This window comes from Sinocyclocheilus grahami, unplaced genomic scaffold, assembly GCF_001515645.1.
Source record: "Sinocyclocheilus grahami isolate Dianchi unplaced genomic scaffold, SAMN03320097.WGS_v1.1 scaffold187.1, whole genome shotgun sequence".
NCBI classification, from domain to species: domain Eukaryota; kingdom Metazoa; phylum Chordata; class Actinopteri; order Cypriniformes; family Cyprinidae; genus Sinocyclocheilus; species Sinocyclocheilus grahami.
In genome coordinates this window covers 654,377-677,053 of record NW_015505366.1, presented here as the reverse complement: position 1 = coordinate 677,053, position 22,677 = coordinate 654,377, and the positions used below count along the sequence as shown (strand labels likewise).

The window sequence follows — 22,677 nt, the reverse complement described above, 5'->3', positions numbered from 1 at the left end:
GGCCAAGAATTTTCATTTCGGTGCATCCCTATTTATATTGTATTTATTTACAGAGGTATATTATGCCACACTTCTCTAGTAAGCTTCGTCTGTGTGTGAAGACAGTAGCGCAAATCCGTGAATGAATGTTCCGAAGTGAAAAAAGAATAAACAGAATAAAGTTGAATGGAATTGAATTGAATTAAAGTTGAATGAACTTCAACTTTACTGTTCAGTGCACTGATGTCAGACTCATTTTGGATAATAAAGTTTATTGTTAAATTGTTAAATGCCCTGCCTCAGCCACTGGAACTGGCATATCTCTGTCACATCATTATAAGTGTTTGATCACCACATTTGAGTGATCATTGCAAAAAATGTTTATATATATATATACACACAGTATATATATTCTGTTTATGTATATACTGTATTCTATATATAGTACCAATCAAATGTTTGGACACACGAATGGGAAAGTGTCCAAACCTTTGACTGGTATTGTACTATAATATACACAAAGAATATCGGCCGATATATCGATATCGGCTTTTTTTTACTCCCTAATATCGGTATCGGTCCCAAAAAAAACATATCGGTCGGGCTCTAAATAAAACCTCATTTTTACCATCTCATCAGTAGGAGCTGCTATATAACCCTCACACCATAAACTGGAGCTATGGAGCTATGGAATATGTTTGCATGTTTTTATTCTATGTGGCAAAGCCTCTTCCATTTAATGATTCAGTGCTAAATCTCACACCCATCATTTCTCTCTTCATGCCTCCAAATATTAAATGTGAGGTGAGCACACACAGCAGGTAGGAGAGCTAATAATCCAGAAGAAATTTTTCTTACTGCATTCATTACTGCATAGCTGAAGTATAGGGTGGAGGTAGAGAGAGTATAGGTAGAGAGAGAGAGAGAGAGAGAGAGAGAGAGAGAGAGAGAGAGAGAGAAAGAGAGAGCGAGAGAAGTTCAACACAGCTTGTCTAGTGAAACAGCTTATTTAAAATGCAGTATGACTATGCAGAAAATTACAGTGCATTATTAAAGTGAGTTTGAATACACATGCTGACAAAATCTAGGCCCTGCTTGTAATAATTTATTTGGGCAATATTCTCCAACTACTACCCCAGTGCATTTTTATCATTCAGCAATAATCAAATCCAATCCAATAAAATGTTATGTCCATTGTCCTAAATCACCAAACACAGTGTGTAATGACTTTTTCAAACACCCATTTTAAAGGACACATCAGCAGTGCATATTCAATGGCTGCTGACAAAGCCCATGAAAATGAGTTATTTGGCTACTGGTCCAAAGTTTGTCATGCTTGCTCTGTTTTCATTCTTGATCTCCTGTCAAGTGCAGCTGATTAATAGGAAGACCAATTTCTATTACATAGTGTCACTGACCAGTTCTAATGAGCCTTGGCAATGAGATGAAGCCTCTGAAAATGGCAGAGCCACTGGTGATGATGCTAATCTACACGTTTACAGTTACCCAAAATAACATACGATAATTGATCCTTTTAGTTTATTCCCTGTGGTCATCACAGACTACTGAGTTTAAAGTCAGGTAAGATTGATGTACACAGGGAATGTATTCCATGTAAATGTGTGTGGTTTTCCCAGTTCTCCAACAGAACTTTAATCTGATTTGTACACAAACATCAAACTATCCAAATCCATCTGTGCACCCGCAGTGTGTGAGAATATGGGTGTTTGAGCCTGTGTGCTTGTTTACATACAGAATTCAAACAGGAGGCTATTTGTCTAAATCCTGCATAAACTAACAATTGTCAATGAAGCATATAACAGTACTTGACAAAAGAGCTCTAAATGTGAGTTTGGCAACAACCTGTATTGTTTTAACATAAAAACCAGGCATAAATCCCAGATTTTGACATGTGCTGTACATTCCAATATCAGAGCGTATACAGGTGCATCTCAATAAATTAGAATGTTGTGGAAAAGTTAATTTATTTCAGTAATTCAACTCAAATTGTGAAACTCGTGTATTAAATAAATTCAATGCACACAGACTGAAGTAGTTTCAGTCTTTGGTTCTTTTAATTGTAATGATTTTGGCTCATTTAACAAAAACCCACCAATTCACTATCTCAACAAATTAGAATACGGTGACATGCCAATCAGCTAATCAACTCAAAACACCTGCAAAGGATTCCTGAGCCGATTTGGCACCTGCCCACACTGCTAAAAGCACCAAAAGTTGGTTACATGACCACGGAATTGGTGTGTTTGACTGGCCAGCAAACTCACCAGACCTGAACCCCATAGAGAATCTATGGGGTATTGTCAAGAGGAAAATGAGAAACAAGAGACCAAAAAATGCAGATGAGCTGATGGCCACTGTCAAAGAAACCTGGGCTTCCATTCCACCTCAGCAGTGCCACAAACTGATCACCTCCATGCCACTGCGAATTGAGGCAGTAATTAAAGCAAAAGGAGCCCCTACCAAGTATTTAGTACATGTACAGTAAATGAACATACTTTCCAGAAGGCCAACAATTCACTAAAAATTATTTTTTTATTGGTCTTATGAAGTATTCTAATTTGTTGAGATAGTGAATTGGTGGGTTTTTGTTAAATGTGAGCCAAAATCATCACAATTAAAAGAACCAAAGACTTAAACTACTTCAGTCTGTGTGCATTTAATTTATTTAATACACGAGTTTCACAATTTGAGTTGAATTACTGAAATAAATGAACTTTTCCACGACATTCTAATTTATTGAGATGCACCTGTACTATGTTACGATGCCCTACAAAAAGCAATCAAAATGCAAAATGCAGTAAAAAGCACAATTTGTAAAAACTGACTGAAATCAGGACTCTTTTAGGTTTTTAAACATTTAACAAAATGTCCTTTTAGTTCTGTCAAAGCTAACTTAAGATATGAACAATTTTTTTTACAATTTTAATTTAAAACTGAACACATTTACCAAATTTAATATTGTTAGTTTCATTCTGCTTTCGCAAATCATGAGATTAAACATGGTTTATTGATAACCCTAGTTTTTAACAGTAAGAAACAACATTTGGTTATTACTATAAAGGTTTATATACAATTATAGTGGGTGGAAAAAAAGATACATTGCCAACAAATAATTTTCACCAATCACAGAACAAAAGTAAAAATGTTGTATTTTAGGGGAACAATATTGTCTCTGCATGTTGATGAATTTGCCTCAAAAATTGTAGTCACTGTGTTTTGCATTTGTAGGGCAATATGAAATGATGATATGAATTGTGCAACAACAGTGTTATGGTGAGAGCATAGGAGAGACACAATAATTTCATTTTTTAAATTCTCTCCACTGGTTTAAGGCTGTGTTGATGTTGTGGTGTACAGGAACTCTTTGCGCAGTGAGAAAGTCAGTTGGTCAGCTTATTGTTTTTCTGCATCATTACATTCTGATGTGGACAGCATCAATTCCAGCCTTGCCAGAGCCACTTTACAAAGCAGAGTCACAATCAATACCGATTTGCACACATAAACACATACGTTTCAAACAACCATGAATTTTGGGATGTATACATCCTGCCGGGTCAACTGTAATAGGGCTGAACGATTATGACAAATCGATTATTAATTATGATTATCTAGGGCTGGACGATATGGCCAAAATTTATATCATGACATATTTCTTAACTTCGGTCGATACGATATAATTCCGATATCGATATGAACACTATGAAAAAAAAGCCTCATAAAAACTGCCAAGAACACCCACAACAGATGTCTGTACCTAAAAACTTCTGAAAAAAGAATTTTCCAAGTCTATGAAACCTCCTCTTATAAAACTATATAATATTTAAGGGGAAAAAAACAGTACAAATAAATTAATGTTTACCTTATATCAAACTATAGGCTGACATACACTACCAGTCAAAAGTTTTTGAACAGTAAGATTTTTTATGTTTTTTTAAAGAATTCTCTTCTGCTCACCAAGCCTGCATTTATTTGATCCAAAAGAAACTGCAAAAACAGTAACATTTTGAAATTTTAGAGAGAGATAACTGTTTTCTATTTGAAAATATTTTAAAATTTGATTTATTCCTGTGATTTCAAAGCTGAATTTTTAGCATCATTACTCCAGTTACATGATCCTTCAGAAATCATTCTAATATGCTGATTTGCTGCTCAAAAACATTTATTATTATTGTTGAAAACAAATGAGAAGATTTTTTTCAGGTTTCATTGATGAATAGAAAGTTCAGAAGAACAGCATTTGTCTGAAATTGAAATCTTTTGTAACATTATAATCTTTTTGATCAATTTAAAGCATCCTTCCTAAATAAAATTATAAATCAAATAAAATTGCAGCGCTAAATAAAATTTCTATAAATATTTGACTGATAGTGTAAGCTGATTATTCTTACAAACAAATGTGCTTCAGCCAGGATAAAGAATATGAAAAGTGCTCCGAGTTGCTGCAGAAAACAAACAAAAATTTAACAAAAACATGTTGCTGGAGACGGGTTTATTATTGAAAATGCAAATTCAAAGAATTAAAAGAAAAAAGAATTAGAGCCTTCAGTCTCTCTGTGTTTGGCTTATTATAACATAGATTAAGCAATGCCAAGGGTTGTAATCTAGGGGAATTTTTATTTATTACACACGGTGTGCAAACTCAAGGATAAAGAAAGCTGTCGAGTACCTGCTTCTAAGTGGTTTTCATCTGTGCCACCAGCTCAAACAATGTGTGTTCTGCCATAATGACAGTGCTGGAAAGCTTTCAATTTGGAGAATTGTCTGATAACAGAAGGGAAAAGCTTCCTAGGTCAGGACAATTAACAGAAGAACAGGAACAAAAATATAGCTGCAAGCAGCGATGGCGGGCCCAAGCCGTCTGCAAACGCCATCCCGGAGGCATCAGGAGAATGGTGCACAGCAGGCACATGCATTTACAGTAACCCTCTGGCAGTCTGGTTTTAAGGGATACGGAAATTAAAGGGTTACGCCAAACTATTAAGACTGTGAAACACACATACACAGAACAATATATAAAACTTTAATAAAACTTTACAATAAGCTTTCAGTTATTAACATTAACTATATTAATAAACATGAACAATAATTATATAGCATGTATTATTGTCAGTTAATATTCAAAAATTAAACATTAAAAAAATTGGTAACACTATTTACTAATGCTTAACTAATGATTCATAGTGTGCAGTTATTATAAAATCAATTCATCCTTTATAAAGCATTGTTCCAACATTAATAGGCATTAGTAAGCAGTTTATAAATACAGCTATAAATATTTTGTTCTTGAGCATATCTATAATGTTTAATAATTGTTTTCACACTTTATTAATGATCCATTTATAATTTCTAAATTATTAAGTTATATACAAACCAGTTATTTAGGAGTTCTTAAGATCATTTAGAAAGTGTATGTAAATGATTAATAAACTATTTAAATGTACATTTATAAATCTTACATTTATAAATGTATAAATCTTTTTATTTAAACACATGATAATAGTTGCTCAGTGTGTTAATAAATGCTTTATTTACAGATTCCTGCTGTAATTCATGATTAGGTCAGGTAGTTATAAAACATTTAGAAGCTGCCAGCCATCTATTTTTGTGAGCTCATCTAAAGTGAGGATTGTTCATACCTTGTAAAGCATTTACAAAGGAGATATAAAATATCATTAATCTTCCAAACAGAAAAGTTAATCAAACACAACACAGAGGAATACAGAACACCAAAAATATTTTTTCAAGATTAAAAAAAATGAAACTGTACAACTGTTCACTTGATAAAAAGAAAGAAAAAATCTATGCAATTTCATTAAAAAAAATCAAGTGTACAGTTTCATTTTTAAAAGAATATGTTAAGGCCCCCAAAAAGCCCCGGAAGGTTGAAAAAAATAAATAAATAAATAAAAAATGTATAATCCTTAGGGGATCAATAGGGCCCTGCGCCTTTCTGGCTTGGGCCCTAATAAAGGTTGCCTCAGGAAACACAGAAGACTTTGGCTACCTATTAACAGGTTACCTTTCTCCTGAAGTCTAAAAGAAGCATTAAGACAAATCCTTATAACACCAAGTAACTGAGCACTTTTCAGTCAACACAGACAAATTGTTGCTGCATGTGGTTTTAAAGGGACACTTTACAAGCACTGGTATAAACTACTGAAATTTAAGTAACAAGACAACACTATGCAGTTGTGTGAATTGTCACTTTCCTGTGTTGTTCAACAGGAAAGCAAAGAATGTCAGGATGTTTTTTTGCAACTACTGATGGTCCTGTTCACCTATTCAGGAGGTGAAAAGTATCAATGAACAAGAGACACTCACTTTGCCATAAATAAATAAATACATACATAATCAAAAATATCCTTTATTTTTTTGCATTAGAGTGGTTTCCTTTTGACAAGGAAAAAAAATCTGATTCTACTAACTCAATTGTTCTTTGCCCTTTACACAACAAAAATATTGAACCACTCCCCTCTCTAGTGACTGGTAGAACAGCCAGAGTGCTTTCCATTGCAATAAAACAGCTGTTTTTCTGACATGTTCTTCTAGGACATACACAGGCTCCGGCTTGTAGCATTCCTTCTCCTCCTCTGACCTACCTCATGCTACAGTGCTATTCTCCAGTAATGCGAGCCTTGCACATTGATATGTCCTCAGTTCGGCCTGTCAGTAACCACCAACATCATCTCACAATCAGACAGCACCACTATGAGCAAAAACAATTCATGTTTCACTATTTTCTATTCATATAACATGTTACGGCTGATTTGTTTAATAAGTTCCAGTGATTTGCTGGGGAAAAAAAGACAGTTGGGTTCTTTTGTTAATTGATCACATTTAACATCTTAAACATGGTGTTTTGTGATAGGTTTTGGACTCGTCTGTGGTACTGAAGCTGTACCATAAAATTTCAGGGCTCATAAATTGATCAGTAATTTCCTGTCACTTACGACTGCATAGTGCAGTGGCATGAGCACTATAAAACCTGGCATTCGCCACGGTTTTCATTAGAGCCGGACCAATATGGGTTTTTTGAGGCCGATGCTGATACCGATATTAGGGAGTTAAAAAAAAGGCTGATATCGATATACAGTATCAGCTGATATTCTTTGTGTATATTATAGTACAGTACCAGTCAAAAGTTTGGACACTTTCCCATTTGTGTGTCCAAACTTTTGACTGGTACTATATATATATAGAATGCAGTATACAGAATATATGTACATAAACACATTTTTTGCAATGATCACTCAAATATGGTGATCAAACACTTGGCATAATATACCTCTGTAAATAAATACCATTTAAATTCACGTCTCGCACACTTTAATGCCCTTGGAATGTAACATGTGTGTTCCCTTCAAACTGGAATCATGGCACAATATCCAGTGAAGCCCACTTAGCAGGGCACTTACGGTCAAATAGAACAAATCTCTGAAGTGATAAGAGAAACATTATTGGTTCACATAACATAAATGGTTCATTTGCGTCATCAAGCCAGCAGCTGTTTACCCCTTAGTAACGAAGGCGCAGGAGAAGGCGGCAAATGCATAACATTGCTCTCTGCACTTTTATATATTTACGTTTTTGAATCGTTCGTTTCGTTCGTTATGTAGCTTCGGGACATAACAGCAATTACGTCTGTCTTACGAATGTACTGCAAATGCTCTAAAGAACGCTGAAGGCGAACAGAAATTAGATATACAGCTCTCTGTTTGCAGCACGTCAGTCACGCTTGTCAAGAAAGTGAGTGAAACACACACAGAAACACACATTTTTATCAAATAATACATCATTAATAGCAGTTCACTTCTGCGATTTGGTACAATTGCGTTCACATCAGCAGCAAACCAAACCGGAGTTCACATGAACCGTACCCCAGAACACCCTTTTTAAGCGGACTCGGGTACGGTTCGTGGGTGCGCACACGAGTTCGGAAGACAGCGTTCACATCATCCAAATGAACCGAACTCTGACGTAGGGCTGGGCGATATGGGCAAAAATTCATATTTCTGTATTTTTGGGCCGATTTGCGATATACGGTATATATCTCTGTATTTTCGTTTTTGTAGTTGGATTTTTAAAAATCTGTATTTAATATATATATATATATATTTCACTTACCGCCCAATGTTGTTCAACAAAACAATACATATTAAAGGCTATGAAAACAAATAAAGTATAATAAATATACACTTACAGATGGAGAATATACCTGTGAAATGTAAGTTATGCATTCAGGAATACAGCACATCTCAAACACATTAAACAGTGCGAGTAGCCTAGCGTCTCTGTCAGCGGCACATGCAGCCTTTCTGTCAGAGCATATGACGGGCCGAGCCGCTTAAACTAATATGCGAAACGAAACTATAAACTATGTCTTACCAGTTTTTAAAGGCCTTAATATGAAGCTTGTCACATGTTTAGAACAAATTGGATTATGCACTTTCTCCGCAGCAGCTTAGTATGTGTCCCCCACTATATTTTCAGATGTGCTCGTATCAAACTACTGTCTATCGATATAAACGGTATTGCCTCAAATACATCAAATCGCTTATAAAGAAAATATCTACAGTATATATTGTACAAACTCAATATACCGCCCAGCCCTACTCTGACGTCAATCGAACCTGGGTGCGCATCAAAAGTGCTAGTGTGAAAGCACCCTCAGAACTACCAGTGCCGTACAGCAGACACAACTCCATGACAACTAGTGCTGTGTTCGATACATCAATACGACGATGTATCGTCACAGAGATTTGGCGATACGAGTATCGATACAGCTGGCCCTGTATCGATATTGTGGCACGTGTGCAGAAGTGGACCACACTTAATTTGAATACAACAACAACGTTTAAAATTGAGCAGAAAATTGCGAGGTTTCTAAAAAAAATTATGAATAGAGCATAATATATAGGCTACAACAAGGTTTAATCTGGCCACAGAGGAACACAACTGGGTTGCCTGATATAAAGAGACGTAATCCCCGAAACAGAGCTTCACACTTGCGCAATACGGAAATATCTGCTAAATGTTCTACTTATCTTTGTCAACCTGGCAACCCTGTGCACGCGCGCTCTCTCTCCACTGTGGATAAACGCGCTTGCTTTCTGAAAACACGGGTTTTAGTTTTAGCTTGCAGTTTAGCGATCTCCACTTCAATATTCTATTCTCGTAAATGTGTAATTCATCAAGTGTTCATTTATGAGGGAGGTGGGGGGGGGCTGTGTATGTATGAATTACCACCGTTTTGCCGCGTTCCTCTATTAACAGTGAAGCTGTGGCATTAATTCCTTTAGAAACAACGATGTTACCAGCTCCTTGTTGAGAAAGATAATGTAGCTCTTGAGCGATTAAGCTACTTAGTTGATAAAATTGCAGGGCAGCGCTAAAAAGTTTGTTCCTAAATGTCTGAATGAGTGCCGCCGCAACGTGATCTGTGTGAGTGACTGAGCCGGCGTGTGTGTGTGTGTGTGTGTGTTAGATACAGAAGACAGCGCATTAGTTCAGAACTCTTCAAATTTTTATTTTTATTATGTGTTAATTTGTGCAATGATAACCTACCAGCAATGTAAATATGATTTTTAAAAATATATTAGAATGAGTACATTACAATATAAATTTATTAGAACAAGTACATTATTATTTATGGGCTTAAAAACAAGATGCAAAAAATAAGAATATTGTACCTGGTGGGGAGTGCCCAATGTAAACATGAAACATATGCCATTACATATATTGTACTGTGGTACAGTTATGGAGTCCCTTCATAATGCAGAGGTCAACTGTCTGCTCTGCCAATAGTTCGAAATGGCACTATAGTATGCTGTGTTTAATAAACAGCTGTTTTACTAAATTCTTCTGAGGTGAAATTCAGCGCAGTCCCGTATCATGATATGTATCGTATAGTGGCCTCTGTGTCGTGATATGTATCGTATCATGACTTTGCTGGTGATACACAGGCCTAATGACAACTAGTTATGAAATGATATTGTAATTTTTTAAGTCAGTCATTTACAATGGAAAGTAGTACAGGAGCTGTGTGTATAATCTTGCATTCATTATTCATTTGTCCATGGTGAAGAAGAGGAGGGTAACTGCTTCACAAAATTGTGTCAAGTTATGAGAGTGCAAAAGCATATTGATGGCCTCAAAGTTAATAGAGCCTGAAGACCATAAAACTCCCATTTTAATTTCATGGAGTCTTTAAATGATCCAATTCAGTTGAGCAGAGACCAACAAACACCTCTAAAATAAAGGCTGAGCACAGCAGAGTGAGACGAACTGAAACACCCCTGCTGTGTGACTAACTGCATGCAGCGGAGGGACAATGATCTCACTTTCTTCTAAGAGTTAGCATCTTCCTGCATTACCCAGCCGCATGTGTGTCTCAAATGGCTCTTCCTATAAGGACAACAATTTATCAGAACTTTTAAAATCAATATTTGCAGTTTTTGTCCATGTCACATTATTTGTTTCTAGTAAATACACACTGAATGTGTTTACACTGAACACAAACATGATTTGTTTGTCAAATAAAATATTTAGGATTGAATGCAGTGTCATTTATATGTCAAGTGATGAAATCGCATCCATTTGTGCAGTGGAGTCAATATCCGATATATATCTTCACTGGTTGCCATAGCAACACTAAGACTCATAATTACCTGAGAAGATGATTGTGAGGAAACAGAGGGGAGAGAAAATGACTGAATAGGAAAACTCTGATTTTAATTGGATTTCTGTTGAATGGTGATTTAACGCTACGTTGTCACCTAGTTGGAGAGACTCAATGCTAAGTAAATAAACAACAATGTCCCCGTATTTTACTCTCACAATGAGCTTATCATATTCGTTTGCTACATTAGTAGGGCCCTATGATTTCCGCGATGCAGAAAACATGAACGGAATCGCGGAATCCAGATGATTGTGAGGAAACAGAGGGGAGAGAAAATGACTGATTGGAAAACTCTGATTTTAATTGGATTTCAAACCCGACAAACACTCTTGATCAGATGGCCATGACCTGTTAAATGAAAGTTCTGCATAATGAGTTGACTAGAGTCAACATCTTTTCCTTTTTCTTCACTGCAGCTCTAAATGAAGCCCTTCACTGACTCATTAAGTACACAGAAGCAATTCCCCAGTTATAGATTCACCCTATCATAAAGGCTAAGAGTTAAAGGATAATCTAAATGCTCTCTAATGACCTAAGACAGAAGTATTCAAGGCTATGTCACTTGAGGGCAGTCCTACATAACTTCAAATGATGAGCAGACAACCTTAAAACACTGCAAACTAATTGGTGGACATATCTGGCACATCCTCTATTGATGCAGATACGACACCGAGCAGATAAAAAGCTGTCAACAACAACGTAAATAGGCTCACAGTACAGCACTTGGTTTTTTAGCCCTCATTTCAGTGTAAGTTTTAAGCATAGAGCTTACTTAGCAAAAGGGAATTAGTCTTCAGTAACATCAACAACATGTTGTAACCCATTTTCCATTATCTAACCAAGTCTGGTTATGTCAGTTCATCTCTCAAATGATCAAACATATGTATGCAAGTAAATGCATGGATGAAAAGCTGATTTGGGTTGGGAGATGCTTATGTAACTGCTTTTTTGCACCAGTCCAAGCCATCTGTGCTGGTCAAAGAACTTTTACAATAAAGTGGTTCAACAACTACCGGGCAGAGGAACTCTTAAAGGGGTCATATGATGCGATTTCAAGTTGTCCTTTCTCTTTGGAGTGTTACAAGCTAATTGTGCATAGATAAGATCCCTGAAGTTGCAAAGACTAAAATCTCAAAACCAAAGAGATATTCTTTATCAAAGTTAAGACTCTGCCACGCCCCCCTTAAATGGCTCATTCTAACACGCCCCCACATATCTACCTCACTATGTGGAAATATTTGCATAATGCACCCAAATGTGCAGCAAAGAAAGAAGGCGTGGTTTCAGTAACCGCAGTTAGTGTTGAAGCAGCCATGTCAGGGAGACGCTGTGTGTTTCTAGGCGAAAGTAAAAGCACTTTATTTGGCTTTCCGAAAGTAGATGCATTTAGGAATCTTTAAGATCACTTACAACAGAACAGCAATGCATTTTATGGACCGTTGAGTGCCATGAAACGAGAGAGAGAGAGAGAGAGACAGCGTCACATCACAGTAGAGTCAGCTGTCTTAACCGTGGCTTGTGTACTGCATCATTACTGTGTCTGACATGCGAGCGACTCTGTTCCCCTTTCGGGCTTGAACCGATGGTAAAACGAATGACATTATTTACTGTCTTTACATTTATTTTGAAAGATGAAGCTCGCGATTATGGTAAGTGGCGTTACGTTTCCGACGAGTGCTTGCGGTGTTCGGCCAATTACAATGCACTGGGTCAGCTGGCCAATCAGAGCTGACTGTGCTTGTCGGAAGGAAGGACTTTGTAGAAAACGAAGTGTTTGAGAGACGCGGGGCATAGAGGACCTACAATAATGTACAGTATTTGAAAAATAATGTGTTTTTTGAACATTAAAGCACGTCAACATATTCTGTTACACCAAATAATGATCTTTAAAAAAGCATCATATGACCCCTTTAAAACAAAGCTGAATCCCACAGATGTTTAGCTCACCACCGAAAGGTTATAAGAGGGAAAAAACTGAGCCTGTGAAGTAACAGGAGCCACACCACTTAAGCTATGCATTCCAATTCTGAATTATTGTAAAACAGGATTGGATAAAATGCTTTATTGCACATGGAGAGCATTCAGAAGAGAGGATCAAGAGGGTGCAGTGGAGTTCATAGCAACACCAATCACTTGAACAGTGGACCCTCTTTGTTGAAATTAAATGCATTAACTGTAGGGCTGAACAATTTTGAAAAATAATCTAATTGTGATTTTTTTTACCAATATTGCGATTGCGATTTAATATGCAATTATTTTTTAAAGCTCTTTAAAGTTCTGTATTACTCAACAAAGACAAGCTATAAATCATTGTATAGTATGACCAACACAATATTAAGATAGATTAAACATAAATGTTCTTTTCTGTAGGCCAGGCCTATATGTTACGAGGAAATTAGGAGATGCATGAATTGATATGAATGACATTTTTATTTAACAACTACAATCACAGTATATTGACTGATTTGTTGAACTTCCAACCTTGTAAGCATGTAATAATTATGACAACATAAAGCACTGACAAATAAGCCTGGTGTAAACATTAATATGAAAGTCAGTAACAAATTACACAAACTAAAGTAGATTGCAGAAATATAAAACAAATCTGTTGCTTTACCACACTAAGTAATTCAAAATCACTGTAATAAACATATGTAAACTTGGACTGCACTTTTTAAACACTATCTGTTAACTTTAGACCTGTGGTTCTCAAACCTGTTTGGTTGTGCCCCCCTTTAAACCTATAAGAATATCTGCCCCCCCCCACCCCTTCCCGAATCCCCATTCCACCTCAGACTACCAAATAATTTCACTAAACATTATGAAAAATGTATGCTTTTTTTTATTTAAAAAACCTACAGGGAAACAAAAAACACCTGCATCACTTGAAACACTGAAAAATAGCATAGAATAACTTATTATTCTCTGTTATTTATTTATATATTTTTTTGTGGATTTCATGCTGTCTGCTAAGGCATAGGACACACACAGGTTTTTTCTCCACACCAACGACATTAAACACTGTGTTCATCTATGGCTTTTCTCTTCCCTTTCACAAACCGATCCATCTCCCATTCTAAGTTACGTCCTTTGGCTGCTTACGATTTTATTTATTTTCTTTTTTCTGCCCAATCGCTTTTCGAGGGGGGTCCACTGGTAAAAATCGTGATCCAGGGGGTAAAATACAAATTTTTTGGAGGGGTTCCCCAAACCGCAGACTTGGCAACACTGTAGCGTGCCAACTTGATGCTTTTTCTGAAGACTGCTTAGATGTGTTCGACTTGAAGCAGCGCTGTTTAGAGGCTTATCAGTGTGTGTCAACAAAATACTGCGAGAGCTATAAGAGAGTGGACGTCTCCTTATGCTTTCTCTCGCCGTACTTACGTCATACACCGATCGATCTTCAAGTCCAACACACCTCTTTACTCTCGCGTGTCACGTGACCGAGTGTAATTGCAGCCTCTGCGATTGAAAAATCTCATTTTTTCATATCGCGATATTATCGCAAATGCAATTAATCGTTCAGCCCTAATTAACTGTAATCACAATTTAAAATCCATGTTGCAGACTTCTATAGACCTAAAGCCTGGACTTGTTTTTTTATTGTTGTTTTTTGGAGGAGATATTCTGTTAGGGCTCATTTTCATTTTCTAGCATGTTGGAAATCAATTGTGAAGTGACATGTGAGTGAAGTGACATGTGGCCAAGTATGGTGACCCATACTTGGAATTAGTGCTCTGCATTTAACCCATCCAAAGTGCACACACAAAGCAGTGAACACACACACCGTGAACACACACCCGGAGCAGTGAGCAGCCATTTATGCTGGTTCGGGGTTCGGTGCCTTGCTCAAGGGCACCTCAGTCATGGTATTGAAGGTGGGAGAGAGCCCACCTCCCCCCACCTACAATCCCCGCCGGTACGAGACTCAAACCCACAACCTTTGGGTTACGGGTCAGACTCTCTAACCATTAGGCCACGACTCATTTTTGTTTACTGCAGGGTGATTAATATCCATCAATAAAAACTAGAGCCCGACCGATATATCGTTTAGCCTATATCATCGGCCGATATGAGCCTGTCGCCGATATATCAGTATTGGCGAATATGCTGCCGATATGGAATTTTTTTTTTACAGAACATATAATGCAGATTAAATGCATCTGAATGGTGTAATTACTTAATCTGTCCAGCAGAGCGTGCACTCCATTGTTTGGTTTTTCTTAGTTTTGCACGATGATATGATGAATGGATGGCTCATTTTTAACAGCAGATTCAGTGACGTTAGAGACTAGAGCTGATCTGCGCATCACGGCACGCGTCTGCGGCGCATTAAAGCCTGTGTTAAGGGCACCGGAGCTGATCGAGGCTGGACTGGAGTTTATTCCCGCCACGCTGCGGCCCAGAACTCATGCTCATCACATCGCGCGGCCGGTGTATGTTGTCTACACTAGATGCAGTAAACTGATGCCTCGTTCTATTTATGACGTGCTGACACAAAGTTCAAATGAATTTCAATGGTCGCTTTGTCGAGTTCTGTTGCGGCGCAGACACGTTGTCAGCATAGTTTGTCTTCTGTTTATGCAGGCTATATACTGTATTCTATATACAGTACCAGTCAAAAGTTTGGACACACGAATAGGAAGTGTGTCTAAACTTTTGACTATACTGTACTATAATATAGCCTACACAAAGAATATCGACTGATATATCGGTATCGGTCTTTTTTTACTCCGTAATATCGGTATCGGCCCCCAAAAAACCCATATTGGTCGGGCTCTAATAAAAACCAAAAAAATCTCACACTTAAACTCTTAAAAATAAAGGTGAAAAAACAAATGGCATCGATGATTGCATAAAGAACGTTCCACTGTACAATTTTTTTTTTATATGTATATTGAAAAAAGGTTTAAAATATGTAAATGTTCTTCACACTAAATAAAATGGTTCATGACTGAAAGGTTCTCTGTGGAAACCAAATGGCATAGCTGCAAAAAAAAAAAAACATTTCGGAAATTTTTTTTAAAGAAAATACATAAGAACTAGAGCCCGACTGATATATCGTTTTGCTGATATTATCGGCTGATATGAGCCTGTCGTTGATATATCGGTATCGGCAAATATGCCGCCGATATAAAATTTTTTTACAGAACATATAACGCAGATAGAATGCTTGAAATGGTGTAATTACTTAGTTTGTCCAGCAGAGCGCGCTCCATTGTTTTTAGCTGCTGGTGACCTGGATGAAACGCTTTAAAGCTTCAGTCTATGGAAAACCATTGAAACTTTGAACGGCCATATCTCCATAACGGCGTGGCTAATCCGCACCAAATTCGGGGGATCCCTTCAGCTCAAGGAACCCTCTCGAACGCGAATCGAGTGTACGTCTAGAGGCCCGCTTTCGAATGAGACCACCCCTGCGTCGATAGCCCCCGGGGTTCGGGAGTTACGGGTGGTTAAATTCGCTGTCCTGCGCCGACTGATCAAGCGATCCCGGGGGGCTACCGACACGCGGAGGGTGGCGTTCAAGAGGGCTCCTCGAGCTGAAGGGATCCCCCGAATTTGGTGGAGATCCGCCGGCGTGTTCGCGAGATAGTGACACAAATCAACACTTTCACTTCAGTAAGGAGGTCTCTTGTTCAGGCAGCAGCATTCAAGCGTTGTCTTATTCGACCGTAAGTGCCCTGCGAAGTGGACTTCACATGAAATTCTGCCATGATTCCAGTTCCAAGGTAACGTACACGTTAAATTCAAAGGACATTACAGTGCGCGAGACGTGAATTTATATTGTATTTATTTACAGTGGTATATTATGTCACACTTCACAAGTAAGTTTCGTCTGTGTGTGAAGACCAAATCCGTGAAGGAATGTTCCGAAGTGAAATAAACTTCAAAGGAATAAAGTTGAATGGAATTGAATTGAATTGAATTAAAGTTGAATGAACTTCAACTTTACTGTTCAGTGCACTGATGTCAAACTAATTTTGGATAATAAAGTTTATTGTTAAATTGTTAAATGCCCTGCCTCCATTACATACCTTTGTCACATCATTATAAGTGTTTGATCACCACATTTGAGTGATCATTGCAAAAAATGTGTTTATGTATATATACTCTGTTTATGTATATACTGTATTCTATATATAGTACCAGTCAAATGTTTGGACCCTCGAATGGGAAAGTGTCCAAACTTTTGACTGGTACTGTACTATAATATACACAAAGAATATCAGCCGATATATCGATATCGGTCTTTTTTACTCCAATATCGGTATCGGGCCCAAAAAACTCATATCGGTCGGGCTCTAATAAGAACACTGGTCAGGTTTACTGTACTCTACATACATCATGTCTTGAAAGTTGCAACCTAAACCACTTGCACTTTTAGACAAAAAGCCAAGCAACATTGTTTGTTTAAAAAAAAAAATAATAATATATATATATATATAAACACTTTGAAACACAGGATTTTACTTAACAGAAAGTCCAAAAAAGATGATCTCTGTACTCTGGGTCACCCTGCCAACTGGGTCAGGTTAGAAAGAAACCTTACTGCTCACCTGAACAGCACCACTCCCTTGACGATCTCATCAGTTAAAAAAACTGAATAACATTAACTGAATCATCCTCTTAGTTACTACAATGTGACTGGGATGGCAAAAACCTGCCAAAATACCAGAGTGAACACAAGATTGACCTTTTGATAATTAAAAAAAAATAAATAAATGCTTGCCCAGACTGCTGCTCAGAAAAGACAAGATTGAGAGAGGCAATGCTGAGGCATTTGGATACATGGGGAGAAAAAAAAATCCTCTACTATGATCTCACAATTTCTCACTTTAATCTAATCTGTACTTATCTGAACAATCTTGGAACAATATTTTGCAACACGTCTCATTTTTACGGCCTCACTAGGATGAATCACTTATATTATGTTATTGCTCATTGTATATCACAAACACTTTGGATAAAAGCATTTGCCAAATGAATAAATACATATAATTTAATTTAACAATTAAAAGATTCTACAAATGGAGAAAATGCATTCAAATGAGAAATTTTCAAATAAATAAAACAATTTTATCAGAATGTTTTTTTTTTCTGCACTGGTGCCCCAAATTAGGAAACTCTAAACTTGTCCTTATTTCAAAGAAGCAGTACTCTCATTTTATTGCCTCCCAATGTCACTCTGCCCTCACCTGATGAATGATCACACAAGACTCCCATTGTCAAAAACAAGGAGCCAATAAAACTCTTGCAAAACAAACATAATAAACTTACTCAAACGTGTACAAAGTTAATTATACACAATATAAAAACACACAAAACCCTGTGTGCACTCTGATCTCCTGGGGTGTGTATTGTGTTTTTTATATATAATATTCCATCAGTTTGGAACAATGTAAATAAACAAACCAGTCTTACAAAATGTAAATAAAATAAAGAAGATAGGGAGTACTAGTCATCAATCAGTTCAGATCTATGCAACAAACTAAGCACAAACAAACAAAAAGGCCTTATTGCTCTGGATGTCTCTGCCTTCACATTATCACTTGATAAGTGATCTTTCCAAGAAATGTTCAATGTCATAATGTGCTTGATCTATAAGCACTGATCCATTACGGATGGACCGCGTCCATGCACTGCGCTCGTTCTGCAGGGCAGCTGCGTCACATGCACCAGTATCTAAGGTCTGCATTTGTATTGTGCGATGTTTACCTTGCATATTAAAATAAACATGCAAAGTAGCAGTGTTAAAACGGATCAACTTTCCAGTGAAAGATCACTCACCTCGTCTTTTCCTTCAGTGCTGCTCTCCTGCTGCTCAGAGGTGCAGAGTTTCCTTTTGTTTTTGCTCTCAGTTCTCTTCATTCTGATGGATGGGGGTTGAGTAATACACTACAATAGTAATATCCGGTGGCCAGTGCATTTAGATGGTGAAACAAGCTTTGCTCTGATACATGGTGAGCAAACCTCTCCTCAACTTTGTTCCTCAAGCACAAAGGCAGAATCAATGGTGAGCGCAGTTTCGACACCGTGGGTTTTGTGTTGCTCTCTCGAACTTAAGTTACAACCCGAGTTGCCATGACAGCTTTGGAATCATAGCCCGTCAGTTATCTAGTCAATACTGTTTTGTCTTCAGTTTTACATGAACTGTGCGGTTTTAGCGCGGCAAATCAACCGGCGGAACTCGCTAGCTCGCTAGCTGTTTGCTGATAAAGTTTGACAACATCCGCAAAATAAACGCCTTTCGGGTTTACAAAAAAATGACGTAACTGTTTAAAAACAATGTGTAAATATACTCGCCGGGCTCGTAGCTGTCAATGTGAGATTAGAAGGACAGGTCACCATTACGCTGAATAGCGCGGCGTTTCCAACGTGTTTGCCGCAGTTTCAAGTCAACCAGTTTCAAGTTTCTCTCTTCTCTGTAAACTAATACTTTAGCATTCCGGAGTTTTCTCAGCCATAACAAAAACAAAACCGCAATTTTTCTTCATCCCGTCAAAACTGACGAGATACTTTGCGCGGCGCCACAACACAGCGCGAGCTCAACTGTTCATCATGTCTCGTGAGTCAGGTCCATAGACTCGCGAGCTGTATTTTGACACGGATCATCCTGCGGGGGCAAAGCTCCGCTTTTCTCCTCCAATCTCACTCTTCTTCAAACGTCAACCTCGTCGGTGAGGGGAAACGGCTCGGTGGCGAAAATAATTGCTAATCAGAGCTGGTCCATGTCGTTGATTTTCTTCTGGGAGGAAATCTAACAGCTTCCTAAAGCTCGGATCAAGTGAATGACCGTCGGTGCGAGCCTAATGCTGATCTGAGTTCAGTCTGTACGAGCAGAATGGAAGTAGTACACTGGAGCGCTGATCTGAGTTCAGTCTGTATGTCTTGCATTGCATATACACTGGGGGCTGATCTGGTAACGTAGTTTCATCCAATGGTTTAGAAGGGGCAAGTAAAAAGATCGGGTTTGGTGAAAAACGACTTAACTTTGTCTTTGCTGCCATCTGCAGACGAAAGTAATTTTTTTTTTACAACAATTACTGCATTTTCCTTCTGCACAATCATTGTAGGTTGAAAGATGGCATGGTACAAGGTGAACAAATTAATTGAGATATACTGAGAAAAAAAGAAGGCTCAGCAAATCTGAGCAGCAGGCTTAATTTCTTCATTCTTGATTTCTTGATATGATTGATTTTTAATTCAATTATACCCAATGGCAAATTCTCCATGTTTGTTATTGAATGTGGTTGTGAAATGAGATGACGGGGAAGTATTTGCAAGTCAGTGTAGGGAGCACTGAATTCTGAATTGTTGAACAGATGAAGCATTCATTTAAGCCAAAAGATATATACGTTTTTGGTTTGTGTCAGAAAAATTATGTAGGAGGGCATAGCATGAAAAAAATAGGTACAATAAATTTGGAATAGCATGTAGCAAAATAATCTGTGCATTTTGGTGGATCTAACTTTAAATTGTGTGATTGTGAAGTGACGTGTGGCCAAGTATGGTGACCCATATTCGGAATTTGTGCTCTGCATTTTACCCATCCAACTGCGCGCACACACCCGGAGCAATGGGCAGCCATGTGCCTTGTTCAAGGGTCTCACCTCAGTCATGGTATTGAGGATGGAAGAGAGCACTGGTTATTCACTCCCCCCACCGACAATTCCTGCCAGACCTGACGCAACCTTTGGGTTACAAGTCCGACTCTCTAGCCATTAAGCCACATCTGCCACCTTAGTTTTGTAAAGTTTATTAATTGCCATCAAGTAATGTAGAATAATAAGCAATAGCATTAAAAATGATAACTCTCAGTAGCATATTCATATTACACAGAATTAGTTTTTTCTAAAATCATTAAAAGAGATAAGACAACAAAGAGAAATAATCAGAGAAACTTTGAGAACTGAAAGTTTACTTGTTAAATACAATACAGATTTTCATTTCACCTTTTAACATTTGAAACTTTAAGTATGCAGTTCTATATTTTTTATTTTATTACAAACAATCTAACTGATACAGTATGTAAATTCATATTAAAAGTGAGGGAAAACCATTTTAATTTGAATTCACTACTGTAGTATAATATCTGTATGGACAATAATCGTACAAGAACAACAAGAAACAAAATTGATATTTTATAAAAAGGAAGAGAATGGAATTAAATGCAATTAAAACCTTTAAACATGTAGAATATGGTGTAACTTTATCAGTGATGACACTTTTAACGTATTTAATATTAATGGATTGACAATGCAAATGTGCATAGTTCACCTATCAGAGAAATACTTCTTCTCAGGATAATACTGCTTAATGACAATAGTGCCCATCAAAGAGAAAAAGGCTACAACTGTGAGGATGGTCCTCAGTGCTTTAAACCAACTGGGATATGTGGGCAGGAGGGAGAGGTCATAATGCAATGCTATCCCAAGCCCCATTATCACAATCACAGCAGACTGCGTAATGTCATGGCAAAAAAGCAGTGCTGTCCAAGCAATCAGAGAGGGAACCACACTGTTGGCTAAATTGAGCCAGTCAGGTTTTGCTGGACTCCCGGCAGGCAAGGCGAAACCCCAGCGTACCCCACCAACAAAGGAAACAATGGACGCTCCGTATGCAACTTGAGCAAATGCAACTTCAGGAAGGTACAGCTCTGTGACCGCCATAAGTAGAGGAGCTGATACAAAAGGTATGAGACCAGATAATCCAAGATAGAGGGCAGGCTTTGGAGCTTCCTTCAGGTCTCTCATGTCATAACGAACCAAATCAAGTTCTCTTGGTGGACTCTCTTCCTGAAGACGTTTCTTCAGTCTCTGTGCAGACCAGTGAAATGACTGGGCTCCCAGAACAGAACCATCAACATGTCTTGGCGGCAGCTGTCCATATAAACCTCTAGTAAACAGTGTTGAAGAGTGAATGGTCCGCTGCCCTAAACAGGCAAACTTGCTGGACACCTGCAGGAGGCCACTCCACTGCCTTCCCTGATATTATGGAGGAAAGAAATGTCTGTTAAAACAATTATTGATGAGAATTCCCATAAACAACGGAAAATGCATCACGTGTTGGAGGTCTATTACCATTAGGTAACACAGAGTACTGTTACTCATAAGGGGGAAAAACTGTCAAATAAAATAGAAAGTGGAACAAAACCTTATGGGTTAAACGTTTCACTCACCCCAAAGTTACGAAGGATGTGACGTCCGATTATAATTTTCAACATTTTACCTACAATTCAAATCATAAAAAAAACATTATTAAACCTTTGTTTGAGGACAGTCATTGCAGTGCGTTTAAAGTTAAGCCGCTGAATTGAATTACGTTTTATAAAAGCTAACATGCTAACTGTGCACTCAGCACAAGCAGTGCTTATCTGTTAGAGACAGATTCTAAGAAATTATGAAAACATACCTCGATTTCATATCATAATGTCGAAAAATAAAACAAGTTATTATTAGTCAGCAGAAGGTCATTACAACGCGTGTGGCAATGCGAAGCCAGACACATCATAGCACGAAAAAGCCCCGAAAGTTCTTATAAAAGTCCTACGGAAGTGTCCAGGGTCATGTATTTAAAATCTATTAGAATGCCTGTAATTACTGATCAAAAAAAAGACGCTACAGTAGATGTTTATGGATAGGATGGAGTCTCGTGGGAATGGAATGTAGAAAAAAACAACTGCAGTTTAAAGCTATACTTTAAAATGTATTAAAAATGTTAAATGTCAAATATTAATTGTGGTCAGGTCTGACTGAAAATTAATACAGAAACAGAAAAAACAAACAAAACAAAGGACAATGGAAGTCAAAACAAGAGAAGAATGCTAGCACAGAATGAGCATTAAGTCAAGTTTATTTGTATAGCGCTTTTCACGATACAAATCATTGCAAAGCAACTTTACAGCAAATTAAGTTTCTACAATATTTAGTGGTAGCTTATCAGTGGTGACTGTCAGTATGTACATATAGCAGTATGTACATATGGCAGAAATGTAC

The 22,677-nt window shown here is 37.6% G+C and overlaps 2 protein-coding genes across 7 annotated transcripts in view; both read right to left on the bottom strand.

The window, feature by feature from the left end:
• The window catches only part of mast2 (microtubule associated serine/threonine kinase 2), a 178,436-nt gene extending 158,951 nt beyond the window's left edge, over nucleotides 1-19,485 (bottom strand). For 5 of the 6 annotated variants that reach the window (XR_001610180.1, XM_016284722.1, XM_016284725.1 and 2 more), the window contains exon 1: nucleotides 18,470-19,485. Coding sequence is in view for 5 of the 6 variants with exons in the window: in XM_016284722.1 (XP_016140208.1) it covers nucleotides 18,470-18,550 (81 nt within the window). In the remaining variant the exon portion in view is untranslated. Of the gene's footprint in view, nucleotides 1-837; nucleotides 867-18,469 lie in introns of those variants that run through there. The other variant, XM_016284728.1, reaches the window with a different exon arrangement.
• A 1,316-nt stretch (nucleotides 19,486-20,801) lies between these two features.
• On the bottom strand, nucleotides 20,802-22,232 carry tmem69 (transmembrane protein 69). The gene is made up of 3 exons (XM_016284766.1): nucleotides 22,094-22,232; nucleotides 21,861-21,910; nucleotides 20,802-21,666 (listed from the first exon to the last, which is right to left on the bottom strand). The coding sequence occupies exons 2-3, from the start codon at nucleotides 21,903-21,905 to the stop codon at nucleotides 20,956-20,958; spliced, it is 756 nt and encodes a 251-aa protein (XP_016140252.1). The 5' UTR covers nucleotides 21,906-21,910; nucleotides 22,094-22,232; the 3' UTR covers nucleotides 20,802-20,955.
• Nucleotides 22,233-22,677: the final 445 nt, after the last annotated feature.

Bases quoted from the DNA above. Each gene is read 5' to 3' on its own strand.
- tmem69 (XM_016284766.1), bottom strand. From the start codon at position 21,905: ATGTTGAAAATTATAATCGGACGTCACATCCTTCGTAACTTTGGG. The intron at 21,667-21,860 runs GTGAGTGAAACG...CCATAATATCAG, and splicing joins ACATCCTTCGTAACTTTGGG to GGAAGGCAGTGGAGTGGCCT.